General features: G+C 35.8%; 1 protein-coding gene and 1 long non-coding RNA gene across 2 annotated transcripts in view; one reads left to right on the top strand and one right to left on the bottom strand.

The window, feature by feature from the left end:
* Positions 1-14,193, bottom strand: part of LOC140227827 (acyl-CoA dehydrogenase family member 10-like) — a 73,073-nt gene that overhangs the window by 47,368 nt on the left and 11,512 nt on the right. The window contains exon 3 of the mRNA XM_072308220.1: positions 821-1,015. Coding sequence (XP_072164321.1) covers positions 821-1,015 — 195 coding nt within the window. The remainder of the gene's footprint in view (positions 1-820; positions 1,016-14,193) is intronic.
* On the top strand, positions 9,511-11,819 carry LOC140228066 (uncharacterized). Its single transcript, XR_011901075.1, has 3 exons — positions 9,511-9,597; positions 10,767-10,894; positions 11,686-11,819. It is a non-coding gene; the product is annotated as an uncharacterized lncRNA (long non-coding RNA).

Below are 14,193 nucleotides of genomic sequence, written 5' to 3'. Positions count from 1 at the left end.
AAAGCGACAAATACAAGGAGCTATCACTGATTTTCTCAATAAACCATAAAGTGCTGTAGACGGTTTGTTCTAGAAATGATCTTGATAAAACTATTGTTCACATTTTGTATATTTGACAATACCTAACATTGTTCATACTGGTTCACATCTTTAAATCATCATTTCTATCCCTAACTCACATTTTACAACTATTTTGAAGAAAACTAAGGTTGTTAGTTTTTTTTTCATCTGCAAATGGTTAAAAATGTTGTGTTTTTTATTTCAAAAGGCAAGCACTGTGCACATACATATTCCCTCCAGGGAAAAGACAAAAAGTGTGTCCAGTCACAAAATAGAAATACACCACGTGGTAGGGTGGGTGGCATTTCATGGCAAGTATCACTCTCAAAACTGGCATGCATATTTCATGTGAAGTTCAAATCCCCACTCTAAAACCACAAAATTTTGTTTGTTACTTTGCAAGGTATTTAGCGGTACATGTTAGGTTCACATTCTGAAATACCACATGAGATATCACAGTATTTCACTGTAGGTGTGAATGGGCCTTGAGTACAAATTTTGAATGAAGAAACACTCAAAATGAATTATAGCTACATGACATACGAACAAACAAACAGCCTCTTTAATGTCAACTGACTCATCAGATATTGTGTAAGCTCTTCAATATCAAAGCATGATCGCTCCTTTTATATACAGATTGAAGACAAGCTGACTTTGCTATAAGACTTGTCAGAGTCGACAATTTTCAAATAACGGTGCCCAGGGACTCAAATGATGCAAAATGAAAGCACTGGCCAGCAGTCTTACAAATACGACTCACCACATCGAAGAGTGACCGGTCAATGGGCAGGGGGGCAAGCTCCTGGCCCTCGTACCGCCAGATGTTGGAGAGGACGGCCGTCTTCAGACCCTCACCGCGAATGCAGCGGACCGCATCCAGCATCTCGGGGAACGGTCGCGTGATGCGGGACTCGAAGAAGGGGAGCAGGTCAGAAAAATCGGAGTCGATTCCGAGCTGCAGCAGTTTAAGAAAAAAAATTAAACAAAAATAAAACCACAAAATCTGAAACTTGTCATACAGGCTTGCGAATTAAGAGCAGAACGTGAATTAAAGATTTCAAGGTTAGCCATGCATTAAAGGCTAAGTTTATGCTAAACCAAAAGCCCCCCAAAACAAATTGGCTTTAAATATGAAGTTTGAATGCACCATTAGAGCACATGAAAGGAACACTTGTCGCAAAGGTGCATTAAATTTGGTAAAGATGAGCATTACTATTATAAAAGTCTTGAGAATGACTTCCACTACTGAATAAAGACTGTACATAAACGTTTAAAAAGCTGAGATAATGGTAAAAGGCTTTAAAAAAAAAGCAAAAAAACAGAGGCATCTATTATACAGTGCACTCCCGTTATAACGAACACGGTTATAACGAAATTCCGGTTACAACGAAATAAAATTTAGGGCCGCAACATTATTAACTCTATGTATTTTTATTGTTTATTCATTCGGTTATAACGAAATTTCGTTATAACGAAAGAAAACTGCCGGTCCCGAGGACTTCGTTATAACGGGAGTCCACTGTATATTGTCGGGTGGTTGGATTACCACAAAGTATGTATTGGATATTTTTAACAAAAGTAGCTGCACTACAGAAATAGGAAAAATGCTACAGAATTATGACCATTTGCAAACGACAGACTAAAATATGGAAGGGGTCATCAAGGGTATGTTTGGAATTTTCAGACATACATTCTCTTTAAGTGAAGCAAAATGTAAAGGGATGAACCTTTTTTTTTTAACATTGGTACAATTATCAAGTTGCTGCTTGATTCATGAGACTGTTATGAATTTAGAGTACCACAAGTTTTAGGATATTAAATATACCACAAACTTTCCCAAACCGTAACTAGTTGTTCTCAAGTTTCTCTTAATTTTGGCATGCGATGCCCAGGATCTATCACTTTTCTATTCATTTTATCTTCAATTTCATTTGTTGAATCTTCTGCTTATGGACTTTTTTTTTTTAGTGTGTGTGTGTGTGTGTCTGTGTGTGTGTGTGTGTGTGTGTGTGTGTGTGTGTGTGTGATCTCTGAAACAAGAGTCATGATGTGCCTGACGAAGAATACAGTCTAGAGCAAATGTGACCCTGCATCGCAAAACCAACAAAAAATCGCCAGGCATTGATTTTAAGATAATGGCACATTCTGAAAGAGCAGATTTTAAGCTTTAAAATGATGTATCTAACTCAATTCAAATGGACTCTCCTAAACCTACAATGTATCTGAATACTGGAAAGAAGGCACATGCTCTGGAAAAAAAGTGTACTGAGAAAAGAGGCTCTGAAGTGTAGGGTCTATTCAAGCACTTTAATCTTAACAAGCCATGCTCTGTGCAATGAATGGGACCAAAAACAACAAACAAAAACAGGATGTAAACACAGTAGCAAGAACAATGATGGGATAATCAGATTAAGCTGAGACATGCTCTATTAACACATTCTGTCCATGACGAATACCAACTTTCAAAGCAGTAGCACTATCTTTTCAAAAGTTATTGGAGTTGAAAGTTAAGAATCTTTTATCTTTTTTTACAAATAAAAAGGGGGCCCCTAAGACATATCAAATTACACTATTCTCCAAAAAATGGTGTCTTACAAAGCTGCTAAAATGCAATTTCCCGTTCATTTTATGATCCCAAACTTTAGAATTTAATGTAGAAGAAGAATTGCTCTTTCAGAAAATATGAAAAACTCAAGACTGACCTGTTTCACCTATTTTGAGTCCTCATGTAAAATCAGGGCATGCAACCTTTTTGTTGGTTTTTGTGATGCACGGTCACAAATGATCGTGAGGCAGTGATTTTTTTTTTCCCAACTGTTCTATCTTCCATCATACAAAACTTAGAATTTCCCTATAGTACCGAATATCTATTACCTTTATACTCGGTGCATTTAATAGTGTGAAGGACCGTCAACTGGTAAATTGAGTAGCTTAATAATAGTTCACATTGCTGGCAATTCCCCCCCCCCCCCCATAGCGTTTCCTGTAAGAAAGTCCATGAATAGTATGACCTTTTGCGCAAGAAGGCCTTTACACGAAGATGCCCATCTAGAGAAAAATAAAAATCCTTCCACACCACGGAAGTGTGGTCTATAAAGCAGCATGACCTTTAAGATCCCAAAAGCTTTACTTGATGACGTATATGTAGGTGACAGAGTTCCTAGATAATAAGAATGGAGGTGCTACTGAGGTCTATTATGAACAAGACAAGTATATTGATATAGAAAGCGAAGGTTTTCCTCAACTCGTCCTGTGCACATCAGCTCTTTTGAGTGTTTTGATTTGGTTGTTCTTTCACACACCCCGTTCTTGATATTTCTTCTCAACAAACTGTGCACTACTAGCACTGCCACTCACTCACATCTGGCTAACTGGAGCGACTCTAGAACATTGTCTGACAAATTGTCATGTCTGCGGTCTTAAAGGGAGCGTACAGTTTTGGTTGAGACCTAATTTCAGGTTTCTAACATTTTTTGGTGAGATAATGAGAAACCTCTTATGAAATATGAAAGAGCATGTAATTCTATGAGGAATTCAACGTTTATTTGATGAAAATTGGTTTTGAAATGGCTGAGATATCCAAAAAAGAGCGATTCTAATAAAGTGTGGGACCCACACTTTATTATGATCGTTTTTGTTTTACTTTGTTTTTGGATGTTTCAGTCATTCCAAACCCGATTTTCATCAAATAAATCTTGAATTCCGCTTAAAATGGTATGGTCTGTACTATATCATAAGTGTTTTCTTGGTATCTCGCAAAAAGTTAAAAGCCCAATTCTCATCTCCACCAATACTGTACCATCCCTTTAAATCAGGGAACCGCTAGCAGCATGCAATTTTTACATTTTTTACAAAATTCTAGGCATACAAAGATAGCAATACAGTCACATCCTATGTAACATGACAAAATGTGCCTTTATGGGTCTCGCCAAATTTGAGGCATTTATTGTTGGGCAAGGGGGGAACAGTTAATTGCTCTTATTTAAAGAATAAAAAGAAGAAGAACACTTGGCATCACTCAAAGGGAAAACATGGTTCTCATATTCCTGCAGAACTGTCAATTTTTGCTCCAAAATGCACACATAAATGCATAAGAAATGTGTGAAATAATGCTATGCTAACATGATTTCAGTTATAGGTAATGGCAAAAATGCAAAACATAAAACGAAAACGTTCACCAGAAGTACTACAGTTTCAGAGCAAACGTAACCATGGTTGCTACATCATTCTTTATAATTGATTATTGATAATCAACAAATTGGGTCACAGCAGCCTCCACTGATCTTCCCACACTAAAGTGAAACACATGAAACACGCTTGTTGGCAAATGTGATTGCTATTCAGAAGACACAATAGACATCACTTAACGGTCTACCTACCAACAGCTGAACAGGGAAAGCAAATTTTTTTTCAAAGTCATATATGCATACAATGAAAATGATTTTACACTTCAACTAGAAATGTCGCTTTGGCGACTGGTATGCCTCCGCCATAATGCATGATTTTCCCAATAGGTCTAGATAGTACATGTGGACACTGCGTGATTACATTTTCACAAAATTGGCAAAATATTGGAATGACAAATTTGTCACAAATGTGTTGAATGTTCACCTTCCTTGACGCAGGTTTAATTGGATGAATAGGAGAGCATGTATCTAGGGATTTAAGGACTTTAACTTGACTTTGACCCATTCATACATTAAGGCATTGAGTAATTTTCAAGGTACAGGTGTGGAGAAAAAGTGCAATTTCTGAATTGAATAGTAAATTGTTACCATTTTCATCTGGCCCTTGACCCTAAAATTCATAAGATAATTACTTTCAGGTAGAACATGCATAATATGTACTAAGTTTCAAGGTAACTTGAGCCACTTCCGAGATATGGAGGAAAAAGTTAGTTCAGCACTTTCACTTGATCTTTGACCTTTTGACCTTTGAGGCAAAAAGAGAGAAAAAAAAAAACTTTCCAGAGAATTTCTATTAGGTTACACACGCGCATACACCAAGTGTAAAAAAATAACCCTGCTGGCATTGCATAAATATGAGGGTAATAGTAAAATTTTGAAGTCTTGCACTTGACCTTTGACCCCTGACCTTTGACCCCATGAACCCTACATTCTCTAGATAATCACTTCCAGTCAGTACATGTATATACTATGTTCCATGAAGATACCTTGAACAATTTTCCAAGGTACGGAGAAAAAAAAAAAGTTTTAATATTTTTACTTGACCTTTTGACCTTTGACCTTTGACCTCATGACCCAAACTTTCACCAGAGAATCTTAATTGGGTAATACATGTATACACTAAGTTTCAAGAAAATCTCTTCAGGCATTCAATAGATATGGTGGAAATAGTGAAATTTTATGTATTTGACCCTGACCTTTTGCCCTTTGACCTTTGACCTCATGACCCAAACTTTCACCAGAGAATCTTAATTGGGTAAAACATGTATACACTAAGTTTCAAGAAAATATCTTCAGGCATTCAATAGATATGGTGGAAATAGTAAAATTGTATGTATTTGTCCTTGACCTTTTGACCTTTGACCTTGAACATGTGCACCCAAAAGTTGATAGGCACAACTTCACCCCCTATTACCAATACACATACATGCATCATTGTCACTTATCAGAGAGAAGTTTCCCAAGAGAGGAATTGTTCACCCACAAAGCAAGTAACCCTATTACTGGTATCACTGGCTGTGGATAGGCGAACTCACATCTCGAAGCCCACAAAAGAAACCAACATTCATCTCCTGCTACTGGCATTAAAGGACAAGTTCACCTTCATATACATGTGGGATGGAGATAATGCAGCGATATTAGTAGAACACATCAGTGAGAGTTTGAGGAAAATCGGACAATCTCTTGAAAAGTTATGAATTTTTAAAGTGTCTGCTCAGTTACTGCTGGATGAGAAGACTACTGCAGTTGATGATGTCACATGCGTACAACAATTTAAGGAAAATGAGAATTCCACAAAATTTCATTTTTTGAAAAAAGTACACATTCCCTCAACTTGTAACTGATATGTTAAGGGTAATATTACTCCCCTGCCTTCTGAAAGAGGCAAGTCATGTGCTCTTCTATTATGCGAGAAAAGTGAAAATACAATGTATGTTGAATTTTCTGTATAGTTTCTTTTATATGGTTGTACACATATGACATCACAAGCTGTAGTAGTCTTCACATCCAGCGATCGCGGAACTGAAACTTCCAAAATTCATAACTTTTGAACGGATTGTCCAATTTTCCTCAAACTTTCACCTATGTGTTCTCCTAATATTGCTGCATTCTCTCAATCCTCGGGTCCGTTTCATGAAGCTATCATATAAAAGCTATCACATAAATCTTAAAATGGCCAAGCCGCTCCTAAGCTAGGAGAGACTTTCACAGAGAAGTAAAAACCATTTCACGAAGTCTCTCCTAAGCTATGAGAGACTTTAATTTTTTCAATCGTCATGTTCGAGGGTAATACTAATTAACATATCATTAGCATATCATTAGCGTTTTCTCCCTATTGTGTTACATGCGGTGAGCACTCGCTACATAGACATAGCACGTATACACACAGCGCAGAGGTAACAGATCTACGACGGAGGCAAGATCCTGAAGGCTAAGTTGCATTCTACACCGCGACCAGTACATATTTCTATTAGTGAGTATATTTAAAGCTGTCTGCAATTAAAAAGTAATGCATGTGGATTCATAATGTGATATTATTTGGATATATTTTTGTTCGAATCTTCTACAATTCTCCAAGGGCTAGCTAGATGTAGATCTAATCTTACCGGTAGTAGCGTTATCACAATAGTCCCACGTAGGCACATCGCCGTTTGTTTGAATGACCAAATGGCCAGCTGAGTTAGGTAGTTTGTTAATGTTAGCATGGTAGGGTCTAGGGCTACTACAACTTCTACAAGTAATAGTGAAATGTTTGTGGGTTGATTTTTAGCGTGCAGATATTTCATGAGAGCAATTGCCCGATTTGTTCATGTATGGGTGAATTGCAGGTAACTTAAGGCGTGAATAGTGAAGGGATCGAAGAAGAAACCGGAAATTTCATAAGTAAAGAATTGGTCTGCATTTTATTATTAATATTATATTTTTGAAGACGTGTCTAACATTTAATAATTACACTGTCACTAGCTGTGTGGATAGTATTCAGAAGTGATACAAATTTTCTGTTTTGTGTCAAATCGACAGGAAAGATCTGGGTTTTTTTTTTCAGTCTAGAAAATCTCAGGTTATTTTGTCCAACAGAATTATGGGCCTAGCCTAAGCCTAATGTTTTTTAGTTTAGGCCCTAACGTGAACTTATAGTGTTAGCATTTACACTACAGAGAACCAGCTGTACGTTACCTGTGTCATTGTTACGTTTACAAGTCCTAATGTTACTATCTAACGTTACTAATATAGGTCTACAACAAAAACTTGTAAAATACTAGGGGTTAGGGGTTATAACTGCGACCAGCCCGAACGCGAAGCACTGTGTACTGGTACAACTAACAGGGAGTGCCCTGGGGTTAGGGCCGGTAGTACTATCTGGAGAGTCCGACAGTGGTTAGACTAACTAACGTTAGATCAAGTACGGTAGTAATAGTAGGGCCTAGTAGTAGTACGTAGATCCAGGTCTACACAGAATATGAATTGGAAACCATGGTTCAGATCTTGGTTCAGACTTGAAAGCTATCTTCAACAATTCTAAGTGCATACAGCACTGTAATCGCAATGCATGTGTCACAATAAGATAGAGAATGATGTTTACCTAAATTCATTGGCATGGAACCTCTAGAATTCTACTGCTATACTACCAGATGTCTATAGATCTAGAATCCAGTGGTATAGTGATCCTGAGTAGCACCTACTGACCTAGATACTACTTAACCAGTGTATACCAAAAGTATAACCAGACTAGACCCTTTGCCTTGATATTCTTAAACATATTATCATTAACATAAGTAGGCCTATCACTCATCAGTAAGGAAGTTAATAGGTCTTCTTAATAGTGCTATCTATCTAGGCAGTTAGTAGATTCTATAGGTCCATACTCCGATGCTAATTCCGCTTACACAACTTCTTTTAGCAATTTAACTGATGATGATGACATGACAACAGTTGATGATCAGAGTCAGACTGTGGCTGCATCTCAGGCTGTAACTGTGATCAACCCGAATGTGAAGCCACAGTACAGCTGGTCCTACCAGATCTTAGGTAGATGTAGACCTTGCAACATGGATGCCTAGCGACAAGATCTAGAACCTCAAGAAGTCATAATACCCTAAACTATAGGCTTACACATGTTGAATTGAGACAACTCAAATACTAGTAGTATGTCTTTTAATCATCCCCCCCCCAAAAAAAAAAATAATAATATAAGATCCTTTATATATTTAAACTGCAAAAACATGTGAACTGATTTCAAATTTCATGCAGATTCTAGATACTGTGTGTAAAATCTTGTATAATCAAACAACAGTTTGAAAACACATTTTCTATTTTGTATTCACATTTTTAATTATAATGTTAGATATGGAACATCAGTCAGACTGCTACAATCAGACTTCTTCATCTAATAAAGCCCAGAGTCAGTTGCTGAACTTCACTGAACACAGAACCAAACTGCTGAACTTCCATCTTCTCCACAGCTAGACTGCTACTGAACTTCGTCGAGACTTACGATGTATCTACCAGCATGGTCACCTTCAACAGAATTCAAGTATTTTAGCTTATAATACTATTTTAGCAGACAACATATCTGTATATTTTCAAATACTACAATTGCAACATTATTTACATTTGGACATCAAATTGTCTCTGGATTTTTAGTTGAATAGTGTTAGACAGGAAATATTGAAAACAATGTTTGCTGTAATGTCCATCTTGGTAATTGAAAACAAACATTGTTATCCAGTGAATAGTGACCCTTCTAGAAACAACTGTTTTTTGCATTTTTTATTTCACTATCTGTAGAATATTACATACTGATCCAATTGAAAAGAGATAATTCATGGAAGGGGGGGGGGGGTACCTGCATGTCTACATGTATCAAGCTCCTGAAACAAACTTTAGCAGTCACGTTATCTTAATAATGTAGGCCCTACTATGATTGTTTATTTACCCTCTCCCTTTTCTAGTATCAAAACCACCTTATGCTCTTACAATGTTTGAAACAAGAATATTCGACATAGCTAATCATTTTAAACTGTGAAAAGTCCTATTTATAGCTTATGGATCAGTAGATACTAGTGAATTCATTCTTTCAAAATCAATGGTAGGGCTTTTCAATTTGATTGCTATAGCTTGTTATAGCAAAGGCAAAGCAACCATCTCTAACATACTTTCTAATGTCCCATGTCCTGCACTATTGTTTTGTTTGTAAGATATTAACTGTTCTTGTATATTGAATAAACTCCAAACAGCCAAGAACCAGACAACATGTGAACTTCATCCACTTCAGAGCTAAGGACTGGGGGCAAGATGCAAATGGAAAAGTCAAGTGACAGTGTCATGGATATTCCACCATCTTCATTTGGTGTGTTAAATGATTATTTTTAGCTATTGAAGCAAGTTGAGAAATCATGTTATCTTGAACATCTACAGTTGGCAGCAAAATTATTCAGCCCCTCTCTTGCATTTTGGACACTCTGGCATAATGAATTACATTATAACTGAGATCATTTCTAAATCATACAAGTGGTGATCAGATAGTTTGCTACAAGTAAATAACAGATCAGTAGCCTTTGATTTGCATATAGTTACAAACTTTGATCATTCATGTATAAAGAGATATGCTCCAATGAGCACATTTATGGTCATTTTCAGTCCTTTCAGTGATCACTGAAATGCTTCGTTGAATATGGTTTGTTCACTCAATGTTTTGATAGGTGACACAATATGATGGAATTTGATGTAGGATTCTTAATATTTCAATTGGCATTTTTCGTTGTACAAAAATATCTAAATGAACTCATTTCTAGTGAAAGTTGCCACCATAGAGTTTGTACAGAGGTTTAGCCGTGATATTAATAATTCAAAGTTTAAGTCATGTCAAAATGAATATAACCCAATGAAATGCTAAGAGTTGTGCATAGAATGGCAAGATACTATTTAAAATTCCATAAAACAAAAGCAATTAATCGTTATCATCAGACCATAACACGTCATGCTTCAGTGATCACAGAAAGGTCTGAAATGACCATAATGTGCTCACTGGACCTTATCTCTTCATGCATGAATGATCAAAGTTTTTAACTATATGCAAATCAAAGACTATTGATCAGGTAGGCATTTGTCATAAACTATCTGTTCACCACTTGTATATGATTTAGTAATTGTAATGTTATTTATTTTGCTATAGTGTCCATAATGCAAGGGGGTGAATAATTCTGCTGCCAACTGAATAAAGTGAATGCTTGTTATTAATTTACCCTCTCATTCATTACTAAAATTACCTCATACTCTTACAATTTGCTAAGAGGGGCTCATTACATAGTGATTCAAACTTTGAAAACTGGCAATTACAACTTGTTGTTCACATAATATATCTTACAAAATTGATAATCATTAATGAACATTTTGTTATTATTGCTTGTTTTAATAAAGATGTACACTCATCTCAAATATTTTCCAACTATCCCATTTGTGCATCCGATGTTTCTGTTTGTATGGTATTTAACTGTTCTTAAATTTGCACACCCAAAGGCCTGAAGAGAGCTGAACCTCACCAAGCCTTGGGACAGACAACTGCAACTGAACTTCACCCAGGTCAGAGTCAGACTACAATTGGACTACAAACTGTATAGCAGCATCTTATCTACGACAGAACACAGGTATGCTTTTCTCAAATTAAACTTGAAAGTATAAAGATTTTACAAAATAAACAACTTGAATAACAGTTGAAAAAGGGCAACCTCTGTTGATGACATATCAGTTACAGGTAATTCGGTCTTTCTTATTTTAGCAATTATTGTAGACTTGGTGGACAAACAATGTCACCTCTATATGTGAACTGTTCCATACGAGAAATGAAGAAATTAGTGCATTTATACACCCCAGTTGGGAGTTGATTTAATGTTTATGTCTATATCAGCCACAATTGGGAATTCAGTACGGCTTACATTAGTTGATTAACGCACTGACATAGCAATGCAGCTGATTTATTGCATAACCCATTGAATCATCTTTCTGTTTATTTTGGAACCCCCAGTTTGCCTGACATAAGTTACAATCCTTTTTAAAAAGTCATAAATGTATAACGTTCTGTCAGACGAGTGTTTAAAGTCACAATCACATTCTCATTCTGAGTCTGTGTCACACCTTTTTTGTTATCAGGAAGAATCTGCTACACTAATTCTTGTGTATGACATCCCAGACGATTTTCTTAGTTTTTTTTCGTAGATGCTGTTAAACTGTTTCTAATATACTGTATAAGAAATTGCTGAAAAGTAGTTCTGTGTAATGATATGTGTGCCAGTCGTGTGTGTATTCATTCAACTGTAAGCCCACATATTTAACACTCTGTATAATGTCAGGCAGAGGGGATGAATGGCGTGTCATAAAATTTCAGTATGTAACCAATATTTGTTTTTCCATATTTGTATTTCTTTTTTCTTTCATATAGATTCTCAAGGCATGGAGCTTGCCGAGGGTGATGCAGACAGGTTGAATGCAACATATGATAGTTTTTACGGCTGTAAATATATATATATATATATATATGAATTTAATCTTTCAAAATCAATGTATATACAGTGAAACCCTGTTATAACGAGGTCCGTGGGACCGCCAATATTGCCTCGTTATAACTGGTTCCTCGTTATAACCGTACGCACTAAAAACAAAGAAAACATAAGCATGGAGTCACATATACCAAGCAATCAAACTTATGAGCAGTCTTTGTGTTGTTATTACACAAGTAAATGGATCATTATTATTGAGAAAGGATAAAAAGGAATCATTTGTGAGTTGATACCAAAAGAATTAAAAAAAAAGAAGGGGTTGAAAACGCGTTCTTTGTTTTTCTTCTGAAAAATCTCTTCGCATGTGTTGTGCATGCCTTCTCGAAAAGTGCACGGCAGGGTTGAATTCGTAATCCTTTCTACACGTATCTCTTCCTCGTGTATTGAACCATTCTGAAAGAATGAAAATATCATTTGTGACACACAGTATAAAATTTTAATAAACAAAATCACATTGTATTAAAAACATGTGTTACTTTTTTTCTGAACATGGGTGCAAGCAGAGTAACATGCATTATTAAACTTATTTTACGCTGAGTGCGCCCAGCGGGATCGCGATGATTACATTATTAATTATTTAGGCTGTATTCCATGATGTTTGCACCAGCAGGGGTTGAAAATGCATTTTGTATTTTTCTCCCCAAAATCTCTTCGCATTTTGTACATGTGTCCTTGAAAGGTACACGACATGGTTGAATTCGTGATCCTTTTTACGACTATCTCTTCCTCATTATAACGGACCATTCTGAAAGAATGAAATTATTCATTTGTAAAATACAGTGTGAAATAATATGAACATCACGATGATTTCATTAATTATTTCGGCTGTAATCTTTTACGTAGTATACACATCAATGTTTCACAACCAGCAAAACAACTGGAAGTCGGAACTAACATGGAAAGGATTATGATTTTGCAGAGGTTGTGCTTTTCTAATATACAAATAGGTTAGGAGAGTCCATCTGAATTGAGTTGTACATCATTTTAAATCTTAGAGTCTGCTCTTTCAGAAAGAGGATTGAGCTTTTAACTTTTTGGAAGATACTAAGAAACCACTAATGAAGTGCTACAGAGCATACCATTCTCAGAGGAATTCAAAGTTCATTTGATGAAAATCGATTTTGAAATGGCTGAGACATCCGAAAACAAAGTAAAACAAAGTAAAAGCGATTCTAATGAAAGGTTGGTTCCACCTTTTATTAGGAATCTCTTTATTTTGCATATTTCAGCCATTTCAAAACCAATTTCATCAAGTAAACATTGAATTCTTCTTGGAATTATTTGCCCTTTCATATTTCAGAAGAGGTTTCTCATTATATCACACACACACAAAAATCTGAAACCAGGTCTCAACCAAAACTACACCATCCCTTTAACCAGAAATCCATGTTTGGTGACTTTTTCTGACTTTTTGGGGGTTTTGTGATGCAGAGTCACAATTGCAGTGTTAGATATGAAGCTACAATCAGACTATTGCAGTTTGACTGCTGAACTTCACTCAGAGTTTTGTCATAGATGAGTCCATTGGTGATGGCATAAGTGCTTTGCCAGGCATTAACAAAACCAGAAATGAGACAAATCCCCCTTAGAAGAAAAGAGAAACAAAACAGAACAGCTAAGCATGCAAAAAAGTCGGTGAAAAGCAAACGGGTGAATCGAAGCACACTAAAAAAAAATAAATAAATAAATAAATAAAAGATTTAAAAAAAACCGAAAAGAAGATTTATAGTAAAGTGGAAGAAACCATTTTAAAATGGACAAATGCAAATCTCTGTCAGCACATAACAGTCTGATTTCTGATTGCTTTGATGAATAAAAGCTATTGTGTAGCAGACAAGGTCATTATTATTAGTACTATTATCATAATTAGTATTCTGATGTAGGGAACCTCAGAGTGCAAAAACAGTGGATTGCAACACATATCATTGTATGCTTACCAAATATTTGCAATGATAGAATTGCTTGAAGTTCAGCTGCTTTCACAATTTGATTAATAAACCATGAAAATATTTCAAATGATTATGAAAGATGTGTTGAGGTATAAGTGATCCAAACATAAATACATCAGTGAACGTTGCAGTGCATTATTTTTGTTATTGTTTCCAGGCGTGTGACGGCAAACTTTATGTAACCAAGTTAGAAAATTATATCTATGCGGGCAATTATAATTTGATCAGAAAGATATAATTAAGAATAACTTATTATGTAGAAATGAAGTAGAGTGTAATACCAGAAAATACTGTGAGTGATAATAATTTCACAAAGACTCTTACCAGTATCATCATTGTGGTTATGATAATTGTGCTGTGATTATGACGATATTGAATAATGAAATACATGTTTTCAAGAGCAGATTTTCCAATGAATCAGGCAACCAGAATATGAAAATT

Source organism: Diadema setosum, chromosome 4 (assembly GCF_964275005.1).
Source record: "Diadema setosum chromosome 4, eeDiaSeto1, whole genome shotgun sequence".
NCBI classification, from domain to species: Eukaryota; Metazoa; Echinodermata; class Echinoidea; order Diadematoida; family Diadematidae; genus Diadema; species Diadema setosum.
This window is presented reverse-complemented; position numbering and strand designations above follow the sequence as displayed.